At 38.4% G+C, this 24107-nt stretch overlaps 1 protein-coding gene across 1 annotated transcript; it reads left to right on the top strand.

Moving 5' to 3' along the window:
• Nucleotides 1–4179: 4179 nt before the first annotated feature.
• On the top strand, nt 4180–12571 carry LOC104620747 (double-stranded RNA-binding protein Staufen homolog 2-like; the record flags this gene model as incomplete). Its single annotated transcript, XM_010287048.1, has 4 exons — nt 4180–4391; nt 5498–5628; nt 9993–10152; nt 12436–12571. Coding segments are annotated over exons 1-4 (626 nt in total), but the record flags the coding sequence as incomplete, so codon positions are not given.
• Between the last annotated feature and the right edge of the window lie 11536 nt (nt 12572–24107).

Raw genomic sequence — 24107 nt, 5'->3', positions numbered from 1 at the left:
GCTGTACCTTCACAAATACATAGTACGTGCCCTGTGTTACATACTTGTGCACAGCTTGGGTTTGGTATGTTGGGTTGTATGACGGAGCATTTTCACTTTCTGCACAGATGCAGTCCAGTCTTCCATTTCAGCTGTTCAGGTCAAAACTGTTGTTTTTTCATACAACAACTTGTGTTTCAAGTCAAGTATTTCTTTTTCAAATATTCCACATTGTGGAAGTGTATTTAACTTGAAAACTCATTGTTCATGTTTTCTACCTTCTGTGCTGTCTTACCTACGTTATCTGTCTTTATTTATTCAATTGGTGTGACATATTCTAAGAATCATTTCACCTGTGCATTTAATTTACATCTTATGTCATAAGACATACAGATATTAAGAGATTCATGTTCCAGAACAGTTCAAGAAATTATAGTAATCAGAAAAAAATATGTAATTCTTTACGGTGTGGTGCTTTTTAGCATGACACAAGTGTCTTCACAGTTAAAAATATTCTTCATCTGTGAATATAACTAAATTAGTGTTGTGTTTCCTAACTTAGAAGAAAAATGAATGGAAAAAACTTGACAGCAGTATTTTCACTTTAAAATGGGAGGCAGATTTGTTGTTTTAATGTGAGTTTGTTTTGGTTATTTTTAGTGTGAGGGGGAAATTTACAGCTTATACATAGTTTAAGAAGAAAGTTAATACCAACCGTTTAATGGAACCTGTGTAATTGCCTACAGACAAAGTGCTTTCAACAGCAGAAATGCAGTGAAATGCAATTATAGTATATTTACATCCCTTTAAATGCCTGCTATAGCATTTCTAATACAGCTGTGCAGGTTAGAGTAAGAGAGGAAAAAACACTGCAGCATTTCAGAAGTCACCATAAGCTCTGGAATATGACTTTACCAAAATGGCAGCACTGTGACTTGCGGACTTAGACTGGATAGACGTGTAGGTGATTAAGAATGCAAGAAATATCATCGCTGTGATGTCTCAGCACGCAGCTGGCGGCTCGATAAAGACACAACGCTGGCAGTCACAGCTGCGCAGTCCAGTTTTTTCAGAGAGATCCAGGCGTCTGTAACCACTGCCTAGCATCGAGGGAAACTCCTCTGGAGACACTTGGGTGTAGCGGTTTGGTTTCCTAGACGTGAGTTGGGTTAGCCACCTGAAACGGGGTGTGGGAGCTTTTCCATTCGTATTCGTAACATCCTGTATAAACTATGCCTTTTTTTTTAAACTATGACAGATTTTTCAAAAATGTTCACATAAAAGATTTAAAAATATTTTGATTATATAACTGCATTTCATCTCTGACCATCTTAGTGAAATCTCTCTACCCTAAGTCCTACATTTTGTTGTGTAGTAGCAAACTGGTCTGTACTCATGGCTGGAAGGCTCCAAAATGTTTTTACTTCACTGTTTATAAAATAGAACAGCACTGGTGTTTATGTAAAAAAATGTAAAGAGAAGACAGAGCACATAGGTTTTGTCACCTTTTTGTCATGACATCAAAGATTATTTGCTTGGTAGTGTGAAAATGACGACAGCGCTGTATCAACTATATTCTCTCTGTTGTCTCTCACTACTAGTGGATTTTTAGAACTGATTACAAATTTATTATCTCCACATCTCATGTATTTAAGAGTTAGTCCCCACAATTATATTCACTTCCTGGGCATCTTTGTTTGTACAGATTAGTTTATAAAATAGTTACAGTTTCTTGTAGGAGTTCTATAGCTTTAGATAGATAGGAAAACCCAAGCACCTAATATGTTATGATTTTATTCTGATTTCACAATTTAATTTCCTGCGTACTTTACTGTAGGGCAGAGTGTCTTTTTTTTTTCTCCTAAACTTTATCTTGTTCACTTTTACAGTTCCTTGATACTATTATCAAACTGATTTTTTTAATCCTTAATAGAAAAGGATCAATCCTGCTATTTATCCCTTTAGAACAGCAATACCATAGAACACATTATTTTATTTGGTTATTAGTAAGTTCTGCTTTCTTGGAAAAAAGAATAAACTTTCAAAATACTGGAAGCTGAAAGGATAATTCACAATTGGCAAGGCCTGAGAATAGGCGTTCAGTAGTATTTCATACAGTACTATATGAGTGATTGCTTTCATGTACTCATGTTTATAAGCTAAAATGCTGTAAAAACTCTAAGACTGTGGTGATATTTCATATTATGTTGGTTTAGTTTTAAAAATGTTGAATAAATATAGCCTGGTTCTGCCATCATTGATGTTGATGTTTACAATTAAGAAATTTATTTAAATACTAATTTTAAAATTAATTCTGAGCTACACTAATATATTTAAAATCAGAATTAAACACTTATTATACTGAAGAATTCTATAGTTATACACATTCTCAGTCTTTAAGTTAGGCCCTTCTAACAATACTGTTGTATGGTATGACATTTGCTGTTAAGTGGCAGTAGGATTTTTACAGTCTGAATTTAATCCATATTTTTGACACATGAAATATTTGAATATATCTCAGATGACTGCATATGTATTTTTTAAATCTGCCACTATTAGCATTTTACTTACGATATTTATGAAAAGGGCGAGTTATTGCATCGCAGCTTCATTTTTAGTATTTTTTACTTTTGCCTTTCAAGAGATCTAAATCAGTCATCTGTCTTTCCTCAGTAATAAAAATGGCATTCAAGTCTGAACCTCTTCTCCAAAGCACAGAGTCACAGTAATAGGATTTATTATTTTCATTATACTAGTGCAGCTGTGCTAAAGTAGTTGCACTCTATGGTGTGTCAAATGATTTGGGATCTTAATCCAGCAATACTGTCCCTCTGAGTAGAGATACTTGGATGTTTTTAAATGGATTTGGGGGGAGGCAAAAATACTGATGTAATCAAAAATTTTTGTATGGTTGTACTCGTTTCAATAAGACCATAGTTAGAAAGTTCTTCAGGTGTTGGATGGGTTTTTTTGCTTAGGAAGAGAGACTTACACCAGCAGAAGTGGCAAAGAGCGTATTGGTAAGGGTGCTGCCTGCAGCGGCGGAGAGCTGGGCTCCAAGTCCTCCTCTGCCTTAGCCAGAGGGACCAGAGCAGCTCCTGGGAGAGGTCCCAGGTCCCCAGGCTGTTTGTTGGCTGTTATGGGTTTTGTCTCTCTGTCTGCTCTGTACAGATCATACCATGCATATGAACCCTAAAAAATACAGTCTATGTCCATGCTACTGAATAAAATACATTCTCCTGTCTGCACCCGAAGCCAAAAGGAGAAGCCCAAGACTTTTCCCCAGAGGACTGAAAATGACTGCCTCCTTGCTTATTTGTGTGGATTACCTGGAGAGCTTGCTGGCCTCTGAACTGCTCCCTTGTGGTTTTTGCAAGAGTTTTTTGTCAGTAGCCAAAATTTTGCCAAGGAACATACACTCAGTGAATAGTATGAAGGAGCCGTGCCCTGATCGCGGTTTATTTACAAGTGTGGACTTAGCCAGACAACAGGTATTGGTAATAAAGAAACTCATCTGGGCAGATGGAGAGAGATAAATTAGTACCTGGCATATTCCAGGTAAATGCTTTAGGCACTGGATTAAAGGCTAATTTAGGAAATCCTGGTACCTGTGCTAGTAATTTATACAAGGATTGAAGTGCTCCACCTGTTGACTGGATAAGGAGTGATTTTTTCAGAACTTGCTACTTTGTTGTTTTTTTGTTTGTTTGTTTTCTCTTATTTTTTTCTCTTTTCTAGTTTGGTAACAGGCAGAACAAATAAATATTTCCTCTTGTGGCCTTATTTGGTATTTTGTGTGCACTTTACTGGAAAAAACTATGGCAAAAGATTGCTATGGCAGTTTGTTGCAAAGACATCCTCTCTTGAAGAAATTTGCAGGTGCTAATCTCATCCGCAGAATAATTATATGGAATTTTATTCTAGAACAATAATTCTTCTTGCTGTGTTTCAGCCAGGATCAACCCACAGTTGAGCAACAGAACCTGGAGTGAGGGCATGTGGGTTCTGCTCCGGTGATGTTCCTTGGCTGTGAGCTCTGTTTCTCTATACACCAGTTTGGAAGCAATGTTTGCAGAGGCATTGCTTTTGTGGATAGTTTTGTGACCCAGATCCAGGATCAAAAAAGAGGTGGTGTTAATATCAGTACTGTCACTTGACATTCAAAATGCAAAGTGCCCTGCTCATAATAACATGTTTATTGCAGTGATAGGCAATGGCACAAGTTAAGATGCAGACTACAGCAAACCTGTCCGGACCTACCATGTCCCCTATGGTGCTACCCCTACCAGTTACAAATACAAATACACTGGGTCTGCCGTCCTCAATGAACGGATCCATTTCAGAATCAGCTGCCAGCTGTAGCAGTCCTACTGCCGGCCTTGCGGATCCTGCACCTTCTAGCAACTCACCAGGTAGGTTGGTCCAGGTATATTTTCTCTGGTGTTCAAATGAATCTTTTTTGATGACTTGTTCATTTAAAAAAAAAGGTAAAAAAAGTTAGGTCTTAAAGAGGATTAAAATAAAAAAAAAAAATCCCATAGGAAAACATTTTTGTTTAAATAGACTGCTTACTAAGTTAAGTTCCCTTAACTGAGCTCAGACTTAGAGTGAAGTGTTGGTCAATGATATAAAAGCCCAGAAAAGAACATGTCTGTTTTGTCAAATTCTGAGCCTATCTTTTATAGAGAAGTTTTAGTGGTGCAGGAAGGCCTCCAAGTGTATTTCTCTTCCCTAGAACAGAATGTCTTCAGACTGCTTGGCAGTATTTGGTGTTTCCTTTGTAGCCTAATAAATGCTGTAGTTCCTATGCTGAACTGGGTATAAAATACAGAAATTTTATTCCAAAAAATTAAGCAAGAAATGAGAGTGTGTGTTAGGGATAAACACAAATAAGTTGAAAAAGAAATAGCAGAAGGCTAAAAAATAGTAAGGCAGTATACATGAAGTAAGTAGTCTAAGAAAAGCAGAACAAAATCCTTGAAGGAGGAGGAAAGGTGCTGTTTGGGGGTGCTCTGAGAGTGACGTCATTATAGTGAGAAAAGTCTGAAACACTGGGAAAAAGCACGGAGAAGCAAGTGGGGACCACAGAGCTTCATCTGCTATATTTATCTTGCAACCCTTATGCCATCCACTTCTGCTTCAAAGTGTTGAGAAACCATTCTGAAAGAGGAGTCAGTTCCTGGAACCAGTATACTCCTGACAATAAACTTTGCTGACGTAGAGAATGTAGCACATATATATGTCCTCCTACACTGTCATCTTTTATAGAGACATTTTAGAAAGAAATAGTTGTGGGGTTTTTTTTAATTGCATGTAATAAAAATGGTTATTGTAAAATGCATATTCTGATATGACTAATACGTAAATGGTATTTAAACACTGTATTTAGCATATGTGCTAAAATTATTTTTTAGCCAAAGTATTTTCTTTTCTAAGCATGCTGCTGCTTTTGCAAAACTTTGCGAAGTTGTGAAGAATACATTTCTCCACAAAAACTTTACAGACTCTTTATTTACAGCTCCTCTCCAAGATAACATGGCAAACCCCAAAGAGAAAACTCCAATGTGTCTGGTAAATGAGTTAGCCCGTTTCAATAGAATTCAACCCCAGTATAAGCTTCTGAATGAAAGAGGGCCTGCTCATGCCAAGGTAAGGTCACAGTTCCAGGTGATGAGCCATACCTTAAATGCTGAACAGATAATGTCATGGTCTGGACGAGTGCACTTGTCAAACACAGCCACATTTCTAGTGTAAGGTGTTTCTTACTCTTCTTTATTTTGCTTGCTTTTTTTTTTTTTTTAATGCTTTCAGAAAGTATGTCTGTACTTCTGTTAAAGCCCTGTAGATAATTTTGTACCACTTTTGAGTTTGTATTTGTTAGTCTCTATAAAGACCTTCTGAAGGTCTTTCCAGGATATCACCACCCTTTCTTAATCATTATGGAGGATTTGCTTTTAAGCTACATGAATCCCTCTCTAGCTGGCGTGCCTCTGATGACTACCTCTGCATTTGTTTCATGGTACTGCAGATGACGACAAAGCTAGTTTGTGTCAATTTTTAAAGTGCTTATTGATATGATTCTGTGTCCATGAAGTTGATTGCGTTGATACTGTATCTTTGGATCTTGCATTATAGGGCACAAACTTTAAGACTAGTTCTTCCCTTTAAATTCTGTGCAACCTCAAGATTTACAGTGATATTAAGAGTCCTAGTATGATTATAGCATTAAAGTTTCTAGTGAACTGACAGTTAATTCTGGTCAGCTCTCATATCAATTTGGATGTCCAACTTCATTTCATAAGTATGAATTAGGATGCTCTCAGATGATGTGGAACACAGGGGGATATTCTCATGATAATTTTCAGATGCAATATGGAATTTCCTCCCTAATTAGGAGCAATCAAAAACTCGGGGAGAGAGAAAAAAAGGATAATTAATAGCATCTTTGTATTCGGTATTTCTAGAGTGGCAAAACCGTGTGAGACAGTGGGATCACGCTGCAGATTAGTAACAGTTTCAGCTAGTTGAAGGCTGTCTCTGGCGTTGCCTCTTGTTTCTCCCTTGCACGTTATGTTGTCAGCTAGCGCAGAGTTGATGCAAATCACTGACCTTCTGCTTTGGCTGGTATTCATGCATCCTTTATGCTAGTGGAAATGATGTCAGCAAGTGCAGGGCTGCTGAAATTCGCAGGTTTTTAGGATCCCTCATTGCGAATGGCAACCGAAGTGCTCTTCCCCTTCCTGGAAGCATTTGGCACCACAGGATACACTGGTTGGTTGGTTTTAGGTTATGGCATGTTAAATATGTTGCATTTTCTGCAACATTTCACTGTTGTGTTATATATTTATTTTGTTACCTTTTTTCCATTATTGTGAAATAAGAAGTGCTTTGGTTGTACCAAAAGGTGTGGTTTTAGGTGTTCAAATTCCTCAGCAGTAAAGAGATTTGAGTTACGTTACATTCATACTATACTTTAAATTTTAGCAGAATAAGAAATAGTTCACATATATTTGTTACTATTTTTAAAGGACCTAATATCATTGCAATTACTTGACCCTGCATTAGCTGCACTTTTGAAAGACAGATTTTCAATGGATTTCTTATTTTTTCAGTTTTTCAGTTTACCTCTTATTATTTTTAATTAGTCTTTTAATGGTCAAAAAAAAAGAAGATAGGTGCTTTGTAGACTGGTTGTTGCTCAGAAGAACATTAAGTCTAGTTTTGACCTGTGCAGCAGATGAGAACAACAAAAGGAAGGAAGAGGATGAAGAACAAGGATGATATTAATAAGATTATGCAGACTTATGTACCTTTGACCTATGAAAAGCAGAGACGTAGAAATTATTATGGCTGTGTTAGCAGTTCAGTGTAATGTCTTGCCTGGTGATGATGATATAGCTGATAGAATATGTGAAACAGAGCTGAGTTTGTCCTAGAAAGCATTATGTGAAGGATATAATGCTGCCACTGTTTGCCATTTAAGGAGTTTCTTTGCGTTCCTCCCTCACATACCCTGTTCCTGTACACTAGTGGTTTTAATGATTTTCAGAGGCATGCTCTACAAGGCAGCTGTGTCATGACCACAAGTGCTAGTAAATTTTTATATCCTTTTTTCTAGTTGTCTCTGATAGGTAAGTTTTGGCAATTGGGTGAAATGAGAAACTAGAAACTGTGGAGTTTGGGAGAGAAGTGGTGCTTCCAGACAGTGTAGTGAGGGTTTCTAGGAGTCTGCCCTCCAGGTGGATTCTTCATCATAAGAAAAAACAGAAAGTCTTTGTTAGCATAAATGACATTTTCAAATACGTTAGTCAGATTGATCATTTCTTCTGTGCTTCTATGTCAGTGGCATCTCAGGCGACAAATTTAAAAGAAACAGCGGCAAAAGAAAGTGGATGGTGGTACAGAGAAGAGGGAAAGGGGTAAGGAATGTAGCACTTCAAAAGGCTGGGAAGGAGGAAAGTAAGTTCCACGTGCAGGAAAAAGTGAGGAGGAAAGACTTGCCAGAGCTAAGGGAGACTGACCTTATGAACACAGCGGAGTGAAAACAAGCACAAAGCGCAGTGGCCTTTGCATTTCTGTTCTTTAGCCATCAAGTAAATTAGGTTGGATGTAAGGAATGCAAACTTTCTCAGAAAATTGGTGAGAAATGCTTCTCAATCCATAGCAGAACTGTCATCTCAGGTCTTGCAGAACTTGAGTACTTCATTGGCTGTTCCAGATTTTGGTTTTAGGCAGTTTTATTCCTTTAATTAAATTCCCACCTACTACTCTGTGTGTTTTTTTGCAGGAATTTTTTTGTCAAGTGGGGTAAGTGAGAAGGTTAGAGCTCTGCTATGGAGCAAGCCCTTTATTATCTTGAATTCCTGTTTATTGCTCTAAGTCCTAAGGGGAGAGTTATAGGTAGATAAGTAGCCATTATTCATTACATTCTTATTGAAATTCAACATTATTCTCCTCCTATAAAAATACTACACTGATAATTTCATGCAAAATAGAAAATATATAAACTCCAGGTACAGAAATAAAATTTTAGTGATTTTAGTAAGGAGGATTTATGTTTATAGATGATTTATACAATTATGGGTATTTAATACCCAGCTTAGCTTTCAGGTGGGGGTAGGGTTTGACAGAGTGCAAGAGTAAGAGACTATTTCTCTCTTCCCCTTTGTCTGTGAGGAAAAAATGACATGGCGATAGGAGCTGTGATACGGGGATTTGCAGTGTGCTTCTGAAAATTATGGTAGGCCCAAACTCAAGCCTGTAATTAAGACAGAAGTATGTATTTATAGCCTTCGGTTCATATGCACTGTGTGCATGTGTATAGGGCTGAGTTGGGAGGCACACACATACTCGTGTTCAAACGCTTGTTTGCAAGTACCTGCTAGATGAAAATGTATGTAAGGGCAAATTTAAAGGTTGCCCATACTACTCATCTCTAGATACCTCGTCCTGGATCTAGCAAGTTTAAATAATTTATAAAATTATAGAGCAGATAGCTATCAAAATGAGTATTTTACTTATATACTATTCACACTAATATGTAGATTTCTTTATGTTACCTCAGGTAAGTTAGTCTGTTTTCTGAGGTAGGTGTATCTCAGTTTACTGTGTGTATCTGACTATTAAATCCTGCCTTATATGTAAGACATTGAGTTCTCACCGTTTCTCCTCTTGTTCTTAGATGCTCAAATTTAAACAGAACATGTTTGTATCATACAGAAGATAGACTCTATCTAATGTCTTTAATATGCATTGAGTTTTATCTTCATGACTTGCACAGCATAGATAGTGCTTGAGATAATCCTCTATTGCAGATTTTGAAATACATGTTCTTTATCAGTAGTCCATTTCTGAACTCTGAATGTTTACAGTTCCTGTCTTCACTATAGGGTGCACATTAGAGAACTGCAGTTTCATTCAAAAAGATAATACTTCTTTTCTTTCTTACTTTATATTTTTGAACATATTTGAGTTGTGACTCTGTTCAAACAATGTACATTATTTTCAGAAATCAGTTTGTGTGAGAAACTCTTTCACTGGGTAAAACTATTTGGGCCAAATTCTCCACTGTCTTGAAGAGTGTGCAGTCGTTCATATCCATGCGGAATAATTACAGAATTACTTTTTCTTTTAGTAGCGTTCTTTACCTGTTTTCTACAGGTAAAGTGACTAAACACATTCAAATGTGTGAAGAAATGTGATTTTAACTGACCTTTATATAGTCTTCCAAGAGCAGAGGATCGGTTTGCAGTTATTATTACTTGGTTTAAGTATTATTCTGTTCTTCGATAGTTGACATTAACATTACACTATTCTACTTTGTCACTTGCAAGGCCAGATGTTGCCCACTGATAGAGAGTCACTGATCTCTGTAAGAATCAGATCTGTTATCTGGGAGTTGAATATAACGAAAAGAGAGCATGGTTTCTCTTCAGCCCTGGAAGTTTTTATACAGATTGGTCTAATCCACAGTGATTATCTTGCCAGTGTTTACCTGTTCTTTGTCTTTGAAGATGTTCACAGTGCAGCTGACTCTCGGAGAACAGACATGGGAAGCTGAAGGAAGCAGTATTAAAAAGGCCCAACATGCTGCTGCTAGCAAAGCATTGAATGAAACTACCCTTCCCAAACCAACGCCTAGACCACCCAAAAATAATGTTAACAATAATCCAGGTATGACATTTTCCTCTGTATGTTAAACTTTGTTGAAGTTGGAATATTATACCACTAATAAATACATTTAACAAGATACAAGGTTAAGTTGGAGGATGAGAATCAACATAGCTGTCTTTACAGGTATGATAGTATAATGAAGAACCTCTAGTGAGTTTGCACAGGAGAATTTTTAATGCATATACTTAAAACTGTTAAACTGTAAGTGAATATATTATTTAGATAAGGCTTGGATGTATACAGAGCGGTTGTATGTAATCAACAGTAGGCAGACAGGACAAAGCCAGATTGAACTGACGATTATTACCACAGTAAAACATTTTCCCTAAAGAGTTATTTTAGCTAAATTTCCAATGAAACTGGAAATTTTATCTAGTCCAATCCTGTGACATTGCATCTGTGGTGTAAATAAAAGGTCAGGATTTGGCATGAGAACTTTGACAGGTAATTTCCTGTGTTGTGAATTTTCCTTCATAGCAACCTGTGCTTTTGAAAAGCTTTCAGATGGCTTTAGAAACTGTTGTTTGAGTAATAGAAAGAATGTATACTGGTGTCTTCAATCCTTCATTTTGAGGTGTTACCTGTGAGTTGCCTTCAAAAAAACACCTTTTGAGGTACACAGCCACATGCTCAGTGATCTCTTCTGTCTTGTTTGATAAAATAGATAGAAAAAATATTCCTAACTTTATTTGAAACTAATATAAAATGAAGCAAATGGTGAGGAAAAAGAAGTCATCTATGCCTTTTTTTTACACTCATTTTTTCCCTTCTTTTTCCTTCTTCCCTTTTTATTTCCCTCTGCCTCTTCCCCCCCTTTTAAAAAAAAAAGTCTGCCTCAGCCACTTTCTTAAAAGGGAGTAATTTTGCAGTTAATCTTCTCTGTGTTGGGAAAAAAGGAGGAGTAAGTTTCCTTTAAGAGCTTGTGAGTAGTATTAGCTATTAAGGGTTGTTTGAGAGTGATGCGATAGTATTCTCTTGCTCCTTTGGAGATCAATATGCTGCTTCTCCAGACCCAGGACTCTGGTTTTGCCCTGTGTCCTTCACAATCACTGTGACTTTGGCAATTTAGAAAGCAGGAGGCTCAGACTTCTATAAAAAGGGATCCTGGGTTTGATTCTTGACATTGCAGAGTATTACTCAGCTTCAAGATTTTTTTGGCTTTGAGCATATTCTTAAAGGGAAAAGCTGCTAACAAAAGAAAAAGGCTTTAAGAGAATTAATTAAAACATTGTATCACTTAATACTAATTTTGCTCTAAAAAAGGTGTATTGTATATGCACAGGTTATCTTCTCATCAAAATGACATTTTACATTTTTATTATATAGTTGTATTCATAGTCATTCCTTGCTCTGGAAAATATAAAAATTGTTGTTGATAGGAGTTTTTGAATAAAGCATTAAAAATTTCATAATCTGGCATATAAAGCCTCAGTGACAGACTGACAAATTCATCATAGCTGTTTTAAGGCTAGATTCATTTGAACCTCTTACAAAAATATTTTGAGAAAATACTAACTCCTTTATCTTGGAATGTACATTTAGCTCATTTAGCATTTTCTTACAACTGCGCAAGTAGGCAATAGTGTAGCTGAGTGTTTTATTTAAAAAGAAATAAATAAATGAAGTCACACTGTAGCTTTTTATTTGGCATTTTGGACACCATGCAAGTGCTGGCTGCTTTCTTTTTTTGCTCTGCCACCAGTAGATGGCTGTAGTGACACCGATTCCCAGTAGTTGTATTGTTAGATATTAATTGTCGGTCATAGTCTTATGACTATTTCAGGTCTTGCAAAGGAAACATTTTTTCTAACTTGTTGTAAGATTACCAAATTAATTCAGTAATGCCTATTACTGCCTGCTTGTTTCAGTGCCTCTTTGCTCTATTTCTGGTTTTATTTAACCGTATTCAGTGGGAAGAGATGTTATTCTTTTATCTTTATAGTTTCAGAAAGTGTCCTAATTTATTATAAGCACTTTGGAAAGATGAATAACCAGCTTGATTATAGCACTGACTTTCGCATTCATATGTGAAGATTACTGAAACTGCATAGAGAATGCACTGAGATAAATGTTTATATGTTCTTTTTCATTGCTTGTGATTAAGTTGGCATCTATATTCCTGTCTTTTAAAGAAACTGAAATATCATTGTAGTTGTTTCTTTTTTAATTTAAGAACAAAAAATGTCATGCAGATCTCTCTTTGCTGCTCATCTCAGTCCTGCTTGTGTGTTTTGCAGTGTTTGTGGTTTAAGTTCCTTATGTGTATTCTTTGGTTCTCTGCAGGCAGTATAACGCCAACAGTGGAGCTGAATGGTCTGGCTATGAAAAGAGGAGAGCCTGCCATCTACAGGCCATTAGATCCAAAACCAATTCCCAATTACAGAGCAAATTATAATTTCCGGGGCATGTACAATCAGAGGTTTGTACTTTTTCTATTATTTGATATTTTTTATCCTTTGCTTATCAATGTGTTCTAAATCTTCATGAACTTCCTAGGTTATTTCAGAGTAAAATGAAACTAAGACTTTTACTAAGGAGAGTCTCTGCAGCCTTATTTAGAAACACGCGTAATCTCCTTCTAAGAGAAGACAAGTGCCCTAAGCATGTCACAAGGAATAAAGGCACGTAAACCAACTGTTTTCTTTGAGGTGGCAGAGAACTTCAGAGAGAGGTTTTGCTTTTCTTTGCTGTTGTGTCACGTGATTGGAATCCCTATCATTAAAAATTAAGCACTCTTTTCTTAGAAATTGGATATAAAATTAGGAGGGCTGCATTTTGAAAATTAGCTTGAAACCATTCTCAGGTTTCCATTTTTTAACCATTCTGCCTGGTCAACTATCTCAGTTCCTTAATCCTCAGTGATTAGTTAGGAAAAATCCTTTATTTCACAGTTTAGAAACCTATATTCAGAGGCCTCCATCAATACTGTGATTACTGTAGTAAGTTGGAGTAAATGTTGATAAGACAGTATTCTTTGTTTTTAAACTATCAAATTCTTAAAGATTACAAAATTTGAAAATATAACTGGGTGGAGCAGTTTTCTTAACTGACCATCCAAATATTTCTTTTTCAGTATGCTCTAAATTTTTGAAACATCTTCATCTTTGGTATTGATGCAATTTTAGTATAGATAGAAAAACTGTTCTAGCTCATCCTAAATTAAATGCAATTTGTATCTAATGCAACAGTCTGAGAGAAACATGAGGTAAATATATGTATTAATTTGCAATCCCAAGAACTTCTTTCTCTGAGATAGGTTTTTTCCTATTTGTCCATATTTTTCCACAGAGGAAATATATTAGGTCTTTTGGGGCTCCAAAAGTGATACCAAGTGTAATCTGTAAAATATGAAAAAAAAACCAAAACAGGTCAGGAATTTCTAATAGCATGTTTTATCAGTGAAAAATGTTGCCTTTTTTATAAAGGTTTGCTTAATGGTTTTCCTACTAATTTTTGTGCATCTTGTAATTATGAAAAAGGATGAGATTATGAACTCTGAAGAAGTGTTGTGGTTCAAAATTGCTCTTTTATTAGAAATTGAATTTACAGCAATGTTTAAAAATTAAGGAGTTTCAAATGAAAATACAGCATCTCAGAATCATCTAAGGAAAATATTTCAGTTGACTTAACCTTATTCTACTTTTCCCCACATTTTTAAATCATTATAACTTTAGGATTTTAAAATTTCATTCTGTTGGGTTTTTTTAATAACAATAGTACCTACAACTGTAAAAGACAAACAAACGAAAATAACGTGGAAGAAAACTCTTTCATTACTCTACAGAACGGTGCCTGATTATTGTATTACCTGTGTTGTATTTCTAGTCATGAGTCTAGACCTGAGTCTCCACTTACGTATGTCATGGTCTAAAAGGCTAACTATCGTGCCTGAAATGAGTTTTGTTAATATTTAGAAATCATACATTTATCTGAATTGCTATTATAATGAGGTTACTTTGACTAACAGGTAAAAAGGCTAGGCTGGAAAAAATGCAAGCTAGTAAAAAACATAAAATATGAATTCTGGAATCTGAACTTAGCTACTGAAACGTATTTGTGGAAGCAGAACCCCAGAACACTTACCAGTTGCTTATTTTTAAGTTTTTATTTCTTTTCATAGAAAATTATTAGTATGTCTAATCTTTAAGTAATCTTTAAGTTTATTTATAAATATAAATTTACATGTAAATTTATGTAATCTTTAAGTTTGCTTCTTTGGGAACTTTCTTTCATGGGAACCATGTTCCCATGTTAGGTTAAAATGGTACATGAGCTTTATTTCTCTGGGCGCATTAGGTAGCCAAGTGCATTTGATTTTTCTGATCACCGAGCAAAGAGGTAGGGTGAGACAGACTGCCAGAATCTGTGCTGCCTGCTTCACTGTCCTTATTTGAGTGCAGTTGCCCACGCAGGGTGGTTAATAGTACTGTGGCTAGTAAATTGATAAATAACTAAAACTAAGTAGTGAATAAGTAGATCTGCCTGTCTGCATAAACACATACCCCCTGTGCGTACACCAGCTCACAAGTACCAGAGTAAAGAGGCAACAGTAGAATGATGCCGTATAGTACTGCTTTGGGACTACTCCCGTGTTGGAAATAATTGTTCATCGCCTTGTTTTGCATTGGGAGGTGCTGGTCTGTTATGATCCCAGTAAGAAAGGCACTTAGACTCTGTAAGGTATGATTTAAAACACTGTTTATTAGAGCTCACGATATAAGAAGAGAATAGCACAGATAATCTTCCACACCTTTAGATGCTGGGAGCCCCGAGTGGTATAGCATCAAAGCCATGCAGACCTCGGCTGCAGCAGAGATCCTCCCTTTCTTGGTCATTCACGCTCTTACAGGATTTTCTTATAAGGAAACAGCTCTGTCATTGCTACAGTCAAAACAGAAATGATGTTCACATGAGAACTTCTTGCTGTGCTGTTAGATAAAGGCAAGGCCACGCAGGTGGTACCGAAGGGGAGCTGCCCACGGGCCCCTCTCTTGCAGCAAGTCTGTCTTGTGGCCAAGGGGTCTGTGCAGCAGAGCCCGGACCTGCGAGCCATGCTGGGCACCGGCCCTGCGGCACAGAACAGCCCATGCGGGCTCAGGCTGGCTGCAGCGTGGGTTGCTGGCTCCTCAGTGCACAGGATCCTGCTCCTCTGCCTGTTGGGATCGCTGCGCACCTCCTGCCTGCCCTCACCGGAGGGAAGTCTGCAGGCAGGTTCTGTATCTGTTATAAGAGATTTTAATTTTCATCAATTTCTGACTGTAAATTATCTGTTATTAAAACAGGTACAAAATATGCCAACTAAGTTGGAAGCTGTTTTTGTCTTCTATATGGTGACTAAATTCCGTTTACTAATCTCTGTTTGAAAAAAATGTGCTTTTCAGATAGGTGAAGATACAGATTAAGATTAGGAGATTGTGGTAGGGAACTTTGATTCTGGCAATATGAATAACTTGAGGAAAAAATAGAGTATTAAGTTCATCCCAGGGCATATCTTTAGACCGGTTCAGTCTAGTGTTTCAAGTGGCACAAAAGATCCTTTTCAGTAACTCATGGAAATGTGGTCTAAGAGCTGCTATTTGTATGCAAAGTTGAGGGCTAGCTTCCATGTCGGGCTAAGATGACTTATGTTGAAGTGGCAGTGATTCGTCCTCCGTCCTTTGTCCCCAACCTTTGTGTCCCTGCAAGTTTCCTGGCTCCAGCACAGGGAGTTGAGCTGCTTGGAAGTGCATCAGTTTCGGTGGGGAGAGGAAGGGAGAATTTACTCCTAGACTTACAACTGTCCTTAAACACCTCCTCACCTTCTCACACAGGAGCTTGTGCCCTCACTGGAGAGGGGGCAAGAATGTGTATCTGGAAGTTAAGGGCAGCTCGAGTTGATTTAAGTTTCTGAAGAACTACACTCTCACATGCAGTAGAGCGTAGTTATATGAGCAGTGTGTTGCACAGGGGATGTTGAAACAGGTTTACATGCAAAGATCCATTTGCAAGGTCTGTAGTGATGGTGTAAATTGATACTTGAAGGTGAAAGTTACTTTCAGGGAAAAAAGAAAAGCAGACAAATGAGAGGAAAAAAAGGCAAAGGGGACAATTTTCCCAATGGCCAGCTGGGAAGGGAAGCGGTGGGGTCTTCCAGATGAGCGTCTTCCTCTGGGTGCCCTTTCCCATGCAGCAAGTGTTCCCCATAACACTTTCCCATAGTAATTCTGCTGTTTTCATCAGGACCTGCTCAAGCTCCTTGTTGCTTGTTCCTGCTTGTGATGCTGGTAGTGCTGCATCAAGGCAGGTGTTGAATGCTGGCTGCTTATTGAACTTTGTGCATGCGTGTTAGTGGGCTCTCTAACGTATACCAAAAGCTACTGCCAAGGGATAGGAAAAGGGCAGAGGCGAGAAGGGCTACGGTACAGTATAGGTGCAACACTGTCAACGTGCTGGTATTTGCAGATGAAGGTCCTTGAGAATAACAGCGTGGGAAAAATACAGCTAGAGAAACTCTGGAAAACACTGGCCAGGCAGCTTAGGTGAAGGGTTACATAGCTGCAAGTGGAAGGCAGGCTACAGAATTGAAAATGCAGAACTCTTAGCACAGCAGAGGATAAAGCATTTTAAGGCAGTGTGTAATGCCAGAATAAGGTGTTAGCCTTGTAAGTCTCTTCCTGTGCCGAGTTAGGAAGTGCAGGGCAAGTCTGCTCCCCGCTTAAGGGTAGTTAAGTGGGTAAAATACAGTCTGGCTTGGGAGTGGATGCGGTATGGATGTATTAACCTGGCTTTTCACTCAAGCTAATGACTGCAGTACTTGCAAGATTGTTAACAGCATTGTGTCATTGCCATTACACTGCAGCTCGACCTGAGCTGATAAAGTCTGTGCGATGCTGAACTGAATCATCTGAAGTTACTGGCTTAGGTCTCTGGTAGGTTGGGTATCTGTATATTAATATATCATTTCACAATATAGATAAGAACGTCAAAACTTTTTTCATCTCACTGATGAGACAGCTTGGGAGTCCTCTCTGGATTTTTTTACTTATTCAAGTAAAATCCATGCAAGTTTGGTACTAGGAAGCTTGATGACCTCTGATAAGGCAGAGCTTTTAAAAAAGCTGTCAACCCTGAATCCAGCCATGTTAGACAACTTTTACGAAGTTTTAACAAAGGTTTCTATGTTACTAACAGAGATTATAATAAAGGAAAAAACTGTTTTGGCACTCAAAATTTACCAGTTGTATACTACCTATTTAAAGCCTCACAAGTTGGAGTTTTGAGCAATTTTGCAACAAAGGCACGTGAGAACCTTTCAGTTCAAACAATATACATTACAGCAAAGCTAAAAATGGTGAATGCTGCATTTTGTATGGCTTCTTTTATGTAAGAGTTTTACAGACTGACTCGGGGGAGGGAGGTGCTGATGCTTTCGGGGACTGTTTGCTAACTGATTTAGGTTGCGCGTTTGTCGGCACACCATTTGGCACGATTCAGTAGAACTGGCAGACTACTCGGAAGAGGCCAAGCCGTGAAATGGTGGGTCAGGTTTGAGAAATATTGCCAGAGCCAAGGATGAAACATGTGCGTACTACTCATATCTGTAGCCAGTGCTAGAACCCATACTCCCTCACATCCCTGAGTATGCAGTTGGCTTAAACCATGTAAAAAAAATTAAAAACATGGCTCTTCAAATTAGAGCAACTAAACAATAGAATAAGATATTAATTCTGACTATAAGGTCATTCAGCTTGCTTTGTCACCATTGAATGCTAGTTTGTTTTATTATAAGTTATTTTTAATTCAGTTAGAATTGAAGGGAGTCATTCCTGAAGTTTGATTGTCCTGCAGTATTTTCAATTATCAAATGTTTGTAAGTGACAAAACAGAAGTGATAACTTACAGATTTACCTAAACTAAGTGTTTTCAGCCAAGAAATAAAACCACTAGAAACTGGACAGCAGCTCTTGACATTTTAGTATGGAAAGCAGTGTTAAAGAGATCACAAAACTCAACTCTTGTTTTTCGGGAGAACTCAGAGTTTATTTGCTTGTTATATAAAATTCCTTAAAATGTATCTTACCACAATCTAGAGAGCTTGAAAAACCTTTATTAAAAAAAAAGCTTTCAAAATGAAAAACACTTGTGAAGTATAGGAACAAAGAAAATACAAAACAATGACAAGCTAAGGAATGGAAATAAAGTAATTAAAGCAGTGTCTTGCTTGGGTTTGAGGAATTTGGATGGTGTGATAGATCTATAAGCATGTCACGCAAAGTGGTAGTGTCCCTGGGATAACTACAGCTTCTGTGCACTTTGACAATTTCTCTTGCACTGAGCTTTCATGTTAATTTTGTATATGGTTTCTTCTTCCTGCATACTGAGAAGTGAGGAGGGAGGTCAGCAGAACTGCTACCATGGAACTCCTGATGGCAGACTTTGGCCTGCTTAGGGAGAGGCCTGGCTGGCAGAGTCCCTTGGAAGGGGAATGTCCAGGAAGGCTGGACATTATTCAAGAAGGAAATCTTAAAGGTGCAGGAGCAGGCCATCACCTTGTGCTGAATGGTGAACCAGCAGGGGAAGACAGCTCAGGAGGACTACAAAGATGTCATGATGTTATGCAGGGAGAAAATTAGAAGGGCCAAAGCCCAACTAGAACTTAATTTGGCTACTGCAGTAAAAGACAAAAAGAATTTCTATAAATATGTTAATGACAAAAAATGTTTCTATAAATACATTAGCAACAAAAGGAGGACTGAGAAGAATCTCCATCCTTTATTGGATTTGAGGGGAAACATAGTGACAAAGGATGAGGAGAAGCGAAGGTACTTGATGCCTTCTTTGCCTCCATCTTTAATAGTAAGACCAGTTGTTCTCTGGGTACCCCGATCCCTGAGCTGGCAGACAGGGATGGTGAGCAGAATGAAGCCCCCATAATCCAAGGGGAAATGGTTAGCAACCTGCTACACCACCTAGATACACACAAGTCTATGGGGCCAGATGGAATCCACCCAGGGGTGCTGAAGGAGTTGGTGGAAGTGCTCACTAAGCCACTTTCCATCTTTTATCAGCAGTCCTGGCTAACCAGGGAGGTCCCAGTTGAATGGAGGTTAGCAAATGTGACACCCACCTACAAGAAGGGCTGGAAGCAGGATCTGGGGAGCTATGGGCCTGTCAGTCTGACCTCGGTGGTGGGGAAGGTTATGGAGCAGATCATCTTGAGTGCCATCACACAGCACGTACAAGACAACCATGTGATCAGGCCCATTCAGCATGGCTTCATGAAAGGCAGGTCCTGCTTGATTAATCTTACCTTCTATAACAAGGTGACCCACTTAGTGGATGAGGTAAAAGCTGTGGATGTTGCCTACTTAGACTTTAATAAAGCCTTTGACACTGTTTCCCACAGCATTCTGCTGGAGAAACTGGCTGCTCATGGCTTGGATGGGTGTACTGTTCACTGGGTAAAAAACTGGCTGTATGGCGGGGCCCAAGGCGTCGTCCTGAATGGAGTTAAATCCATTAGGTTGGGTATTAGGAAAAATTTCTTCACTGAAAGAGTTGTCAAGCATTGGAACAGGCTGCCCAGGGAAGTGGTTGAGTCACCATCCCTGGCGGTATTTAAAAGATGTGTAGGTGTGGTGCTTAGGGACATGGTTTAGAGGTGGACTTGGCAGTGTTAGGTTGACGGTTGGACTTGATGCTCTTAAAGGTCTTTTCCAACCTAAATGATTCTATGATACTGTATGCTACAGACTAAGGAGAAGACTATCATCTTTCTCCTTAGTGCATGGGAAAGAGTGCACAGACCATTCCTCCTTCTCATTTTCTTCACAGCCCTGTCTTCATGAGCACATATTTCTTTGACGTTAGTGAATGCTTTTTTACAGTGCTGTTTGCAAGACCAAACTCAGAGAAATAGAGAAGCAGCATATTCTTGCCTCTTCTGGAGCCAGCCAAGCTGGGCATGTAGCTCCTACCTACTGGGTGGGTAGTTGCCCTGCTGGGTACTGCTACATGGGACTGTTTGCTTAGGCTTGGTTGCTCCTGAAACTATGTATATCAGCCCTGTGGACCAGTGCCCTAAATACTGAATCAGCACTTTAAAAATGAGGTATAGTAAAAGGAAGTTTGAGGACTGATCTTTGGCCAACTACATTTACAGTTGCTAGTTTCATAGTGGACTAACGTGTTCTGCAGTCTGATTATTGAAAAGAAAATAGACTGTGATTACTGGATAACTAACTAAAATTGTCAGATGAGATAATAAAAGATCTTATGGTGAAAGAATGGATTCAAAATGAAGTTTGTTTCTTCTGTGAATTTGGAGTTAAAGATTAAATATGTGCATCAAAGGAAAGAGATTTGAGTAGTATTACTTGACATGAGTGCTTAGCAATGCAATCTGACTCCTCACCCAGCTTCATTTGTTCCACAAAAGTTACATAGTCCTATGGAAAAAAGGAAAATCTAGCCAGAACAACAGCTGTAAAAGCCAAATTTTAGAGTAGGTTGCACTGCCGGAGACAATGTAAAAATCTGTTGAGACTAGCTCCAGAAGTACACCTACAATTATACAACCCAGTTATCTAATTTTCAGAAAGAGAATGAAGTCTGAAATTCTCCTGGCCTTTAAAGTCCTTCCGGCCTGAGCACCGTGATTACCTTCTAGCAGGAGACTTCTCTCTGCATGGAGAGCCTCATCCATTTGAGGCACAAATAGTCCAGTGCATAACGCAAAGGGTTGTTGGATCTGAAAGACTTTCATCTAGTATTGATTAGATCAGCCAGTAGCCTGGCAAAGGTAAAGTTCAGATTACTCCATGGAGTCTTTTCATTACTCTAAGCACAGGATTAGCCTATTATCTGTTGCTGAATTCCAGTTATTGAGGCTTTCTGTTTAGGATTTCTGCGACAGAGGAGGATTTTATGCACAGCTGTGTACAAAGCAGATTTCTTTTCCCCCAAGCATATGTACTGTGGCAGATGTGAGGACATTAAATTGCGTAAACATAGGCGTCTAGTGCGACTTGAGACATTGTAGGGTCTTTGAGACATCCATGTGGGACCAGTGGATTTGGCAGAAGACCTAGAGGAGACCTTTACTAGAGTGGCAGCTGACAGCCAGGCAAGATAACCTAGAGCATTTCAAACGGCCCCGCATAGCTAAGTTTAGGCAACTGAAGGAATCCCTAAAAGCGGGGTTCAGTCATCAAATCATTTTATATAATCCACCAGGATGCCAGCTATTCATGGGAGACTTGCTTTTCATGTATCAGTCCCGTGTGACATCATGTGGATGTCTTAGGTACAGGACTGCATCTTAAATGGTGCTGTGTGCCTTGTGTTTAGGCGGCTAGATGCTGTTCTTTACAGTGCTGGTGGAATTCAAATCCAAGCTCAAATAGCTAAATAGTCTCTGCTTGTGCACGAGAAACCCAGTCTCCCATTCTAACCAGTGGAAGGTCTAGTCAGTGCAGTCACTAGGCTGGAATGGTATTTGTCATGCCATAAACTAAGACATCTACATTTCATATGGATCTTTCCAGAGTTGCACTGTAATAGCAACTTAGTTTCTACACATGAACTAAATACCTAAATTTAGGCATTTGAATCTAGAGCTGGATCCTACTCTGAGAAGTAATCCTAAGAATGTTGATTTGTAATAATTTTATGAGTGCTATAGTGGGAGTCATCTGACTATCGCAGTGGAAGCACTGGAAAAAGATAAAAATCTCTCCCCAGAGGGAAGATGGAGAGAACAGTATCAGAAGAACAAACTCTCCAGGGATGTGTCTGGGAATAAAAGTTCTAAGGAGAGGCAGGCATGCATGTATCGAAATGCTTTTGATTTAACCAGGTAGTATTTTCCTGCAAAATGCTGTTAGGCTGGGGACAACAGTGCCCTCACTCCCCAGGTGAAGCAGACTCTTGGTTCTGAAGCCTGTTGTGTTCAGCCAAGTTAGTCACAGGAGAATAAACCCCTTGGTCAGGAGGAATGTGGGATGGCACTGGGATTTTTACCTTCCTACAGTTGTTGGATTCAGACTTCAGCCATAGGGTACAACATCCCTCCTTTAAAAAGGCCAGAGTCAGAGGTGCTTTGCCTGCATTTCCAGTCAGTGTTGCAAAGTTTTGTCCTTAAAAGTTGCATTTTGTGGATTAAGAGGTATGATGATAAAGGTATTTGCTGACTGACTTTGTGACAACTCCTTTCTGCATTCCTTGCCCTCCTCCCAACCTTTTGGACTAATGAACAAAAAACCCTTTCAGAAGAAATATGAAAAACTACTTAGAAATAGAAATTGAGAGTTTGGTTAGAATAGGGTATATCTCCTTAAATACACTGTAATTTCATTCTGAACAACAGATATGGATTTCAGACATATAAAATTTAGAGAAAGAAGGAGTGGTCCAAGGAACAATGCAAGTGATTGTTCAGACCAGCAATTTAATTGTTCAGCTGGAAATGGCTGATTTAGACCATTAGATGGCAGCATGAATTTGTGTTTTGGTACAAGAATTTCACAGCAGCAGCACTCTTTCAAAAGTTGCTTTTTTCTATTCTGAAGCTTTTCCTGACTTTAAAATGTCGTAATTCCAGCATAAAACAATTAAAACCAGGTTTGCTCCGATGTTTTGTCTCATCGTTTTCTTCTCCTATTACTCAGCCTATTACTGAAGCTGTAATGCAATAACTTCAATGGCATTTTCTCTTTTTTATGTAAACCTAGTGCGAGTAAAAGGTGCCAGTTTGTCAGCAGTGAGAATTTAAGTGTTTGGTTTATCCACACAAAGATGGCAATAATTCTGCATTTCACCATACTATTTCATTTCTGAGGCTCGACCTAAAGACATTTCCTTTGCTGTAACTCAGCCACCAAACCTGCAGTCTGTTCATCCTAATGAAGCTTTCTGATGATTTGAAAGGGACTGAGATTGCCAGATGATAATTGATTCAGTTTTGTACGTCACCAGTTGAGACAGGATTCAGAGCATATCTTAAAGCGAGGTCTTGTACATCACACTGTTTTACCCTGCTAGTGTATCAACATTACAGTGTAATAAACCACTCACAGACTTTTAAATGAATTCTTTGTGTTCATCTTCTGCATGCTACGTTTCACTTCCCCTGGCCTGTTTGTTCCCACTCATTGCCTGCCTCCCACACAGACATATTGTTATAAGGAAAGTGTTGAGTACAGCTGTGCTAGGATTTTTCTTTGCTAGTATTTGTTTCTAGGAAAGGAAAAGGGAGAAAGTCAGTCCATTTCCTGTTTGTTTAAAACAGCAGAAACATCTGTTTGTCTTAAGATAGTTTTCCCAAAAGAACAGTGGCAAGGGAGCTTGCAGGTGATGAGCTTTGCCATTGCCAGTAGCTATCAGTTTAGACAATAGTGATTAGTGTGGTTGGCTTAAAAAAATATAAAAATTCCTAAAACAACAGAGGATATTTATTCCTGCAATAAAATTTTTGACAGCTAATGTTTAATTTCTACAGTGTTTTAAATCATAAAAATACATAGAGTATCTTGGATTAGAAAACCCAGATCCTGCTGTGAAATCTACAGACTCCTTTAAATTCAGTTGGAAAGCATTTTTTCTGCAGTCCTCTCACCCTGTTACGTTGAAGTTTCACAGTGCTTACAAAATGGTGTTAGGTGATGTGTCCTGGCACAGTGTGCATGTAATCCTTCTGACAAACGCATCCTATCGCTACCATCCACTGCATTAATGGGTGCATTTAACCTATCAGGGATCAATAAAACATATACTCTTAAGTATATTTACAGTATTGCATTGGCAGCTGTTAAAATAATGTTATGTAGACTAAAAATCAAGCTGACAGAATTACAGTGGAAACCTTGTGGGTAGGATTCCCAGCACAGTGTCTTCGTTCTCCAAATCCCTGCACTTACCTGGTTATCATCCTGATATTCCTCCTTCTTGGAGGAAGCAGTCAAGGACATGCTAAACCA

The sequence above is a fragment of the Phaethon lepturus genome, unplaced genomic scaffold, assembly GCF_000687285.1.
Source record: "Phaethon lepturus isolate BGI_N335 unplaced genomic scaffold, ASM68728v1 scaffold5230, whole genome shotgun sequence".
Classification (NCBI taxonomy): Eukaryota; Metazoa; Chordata; class Aves; order Phaethontiformes; family Phaethontidae; genus Phaethon; species Phaethon lepturus.
Note: the sequence above shows the minus strand (reverse complement) of the source record. Positions and strands in the feature narration are given on the sequence as shown.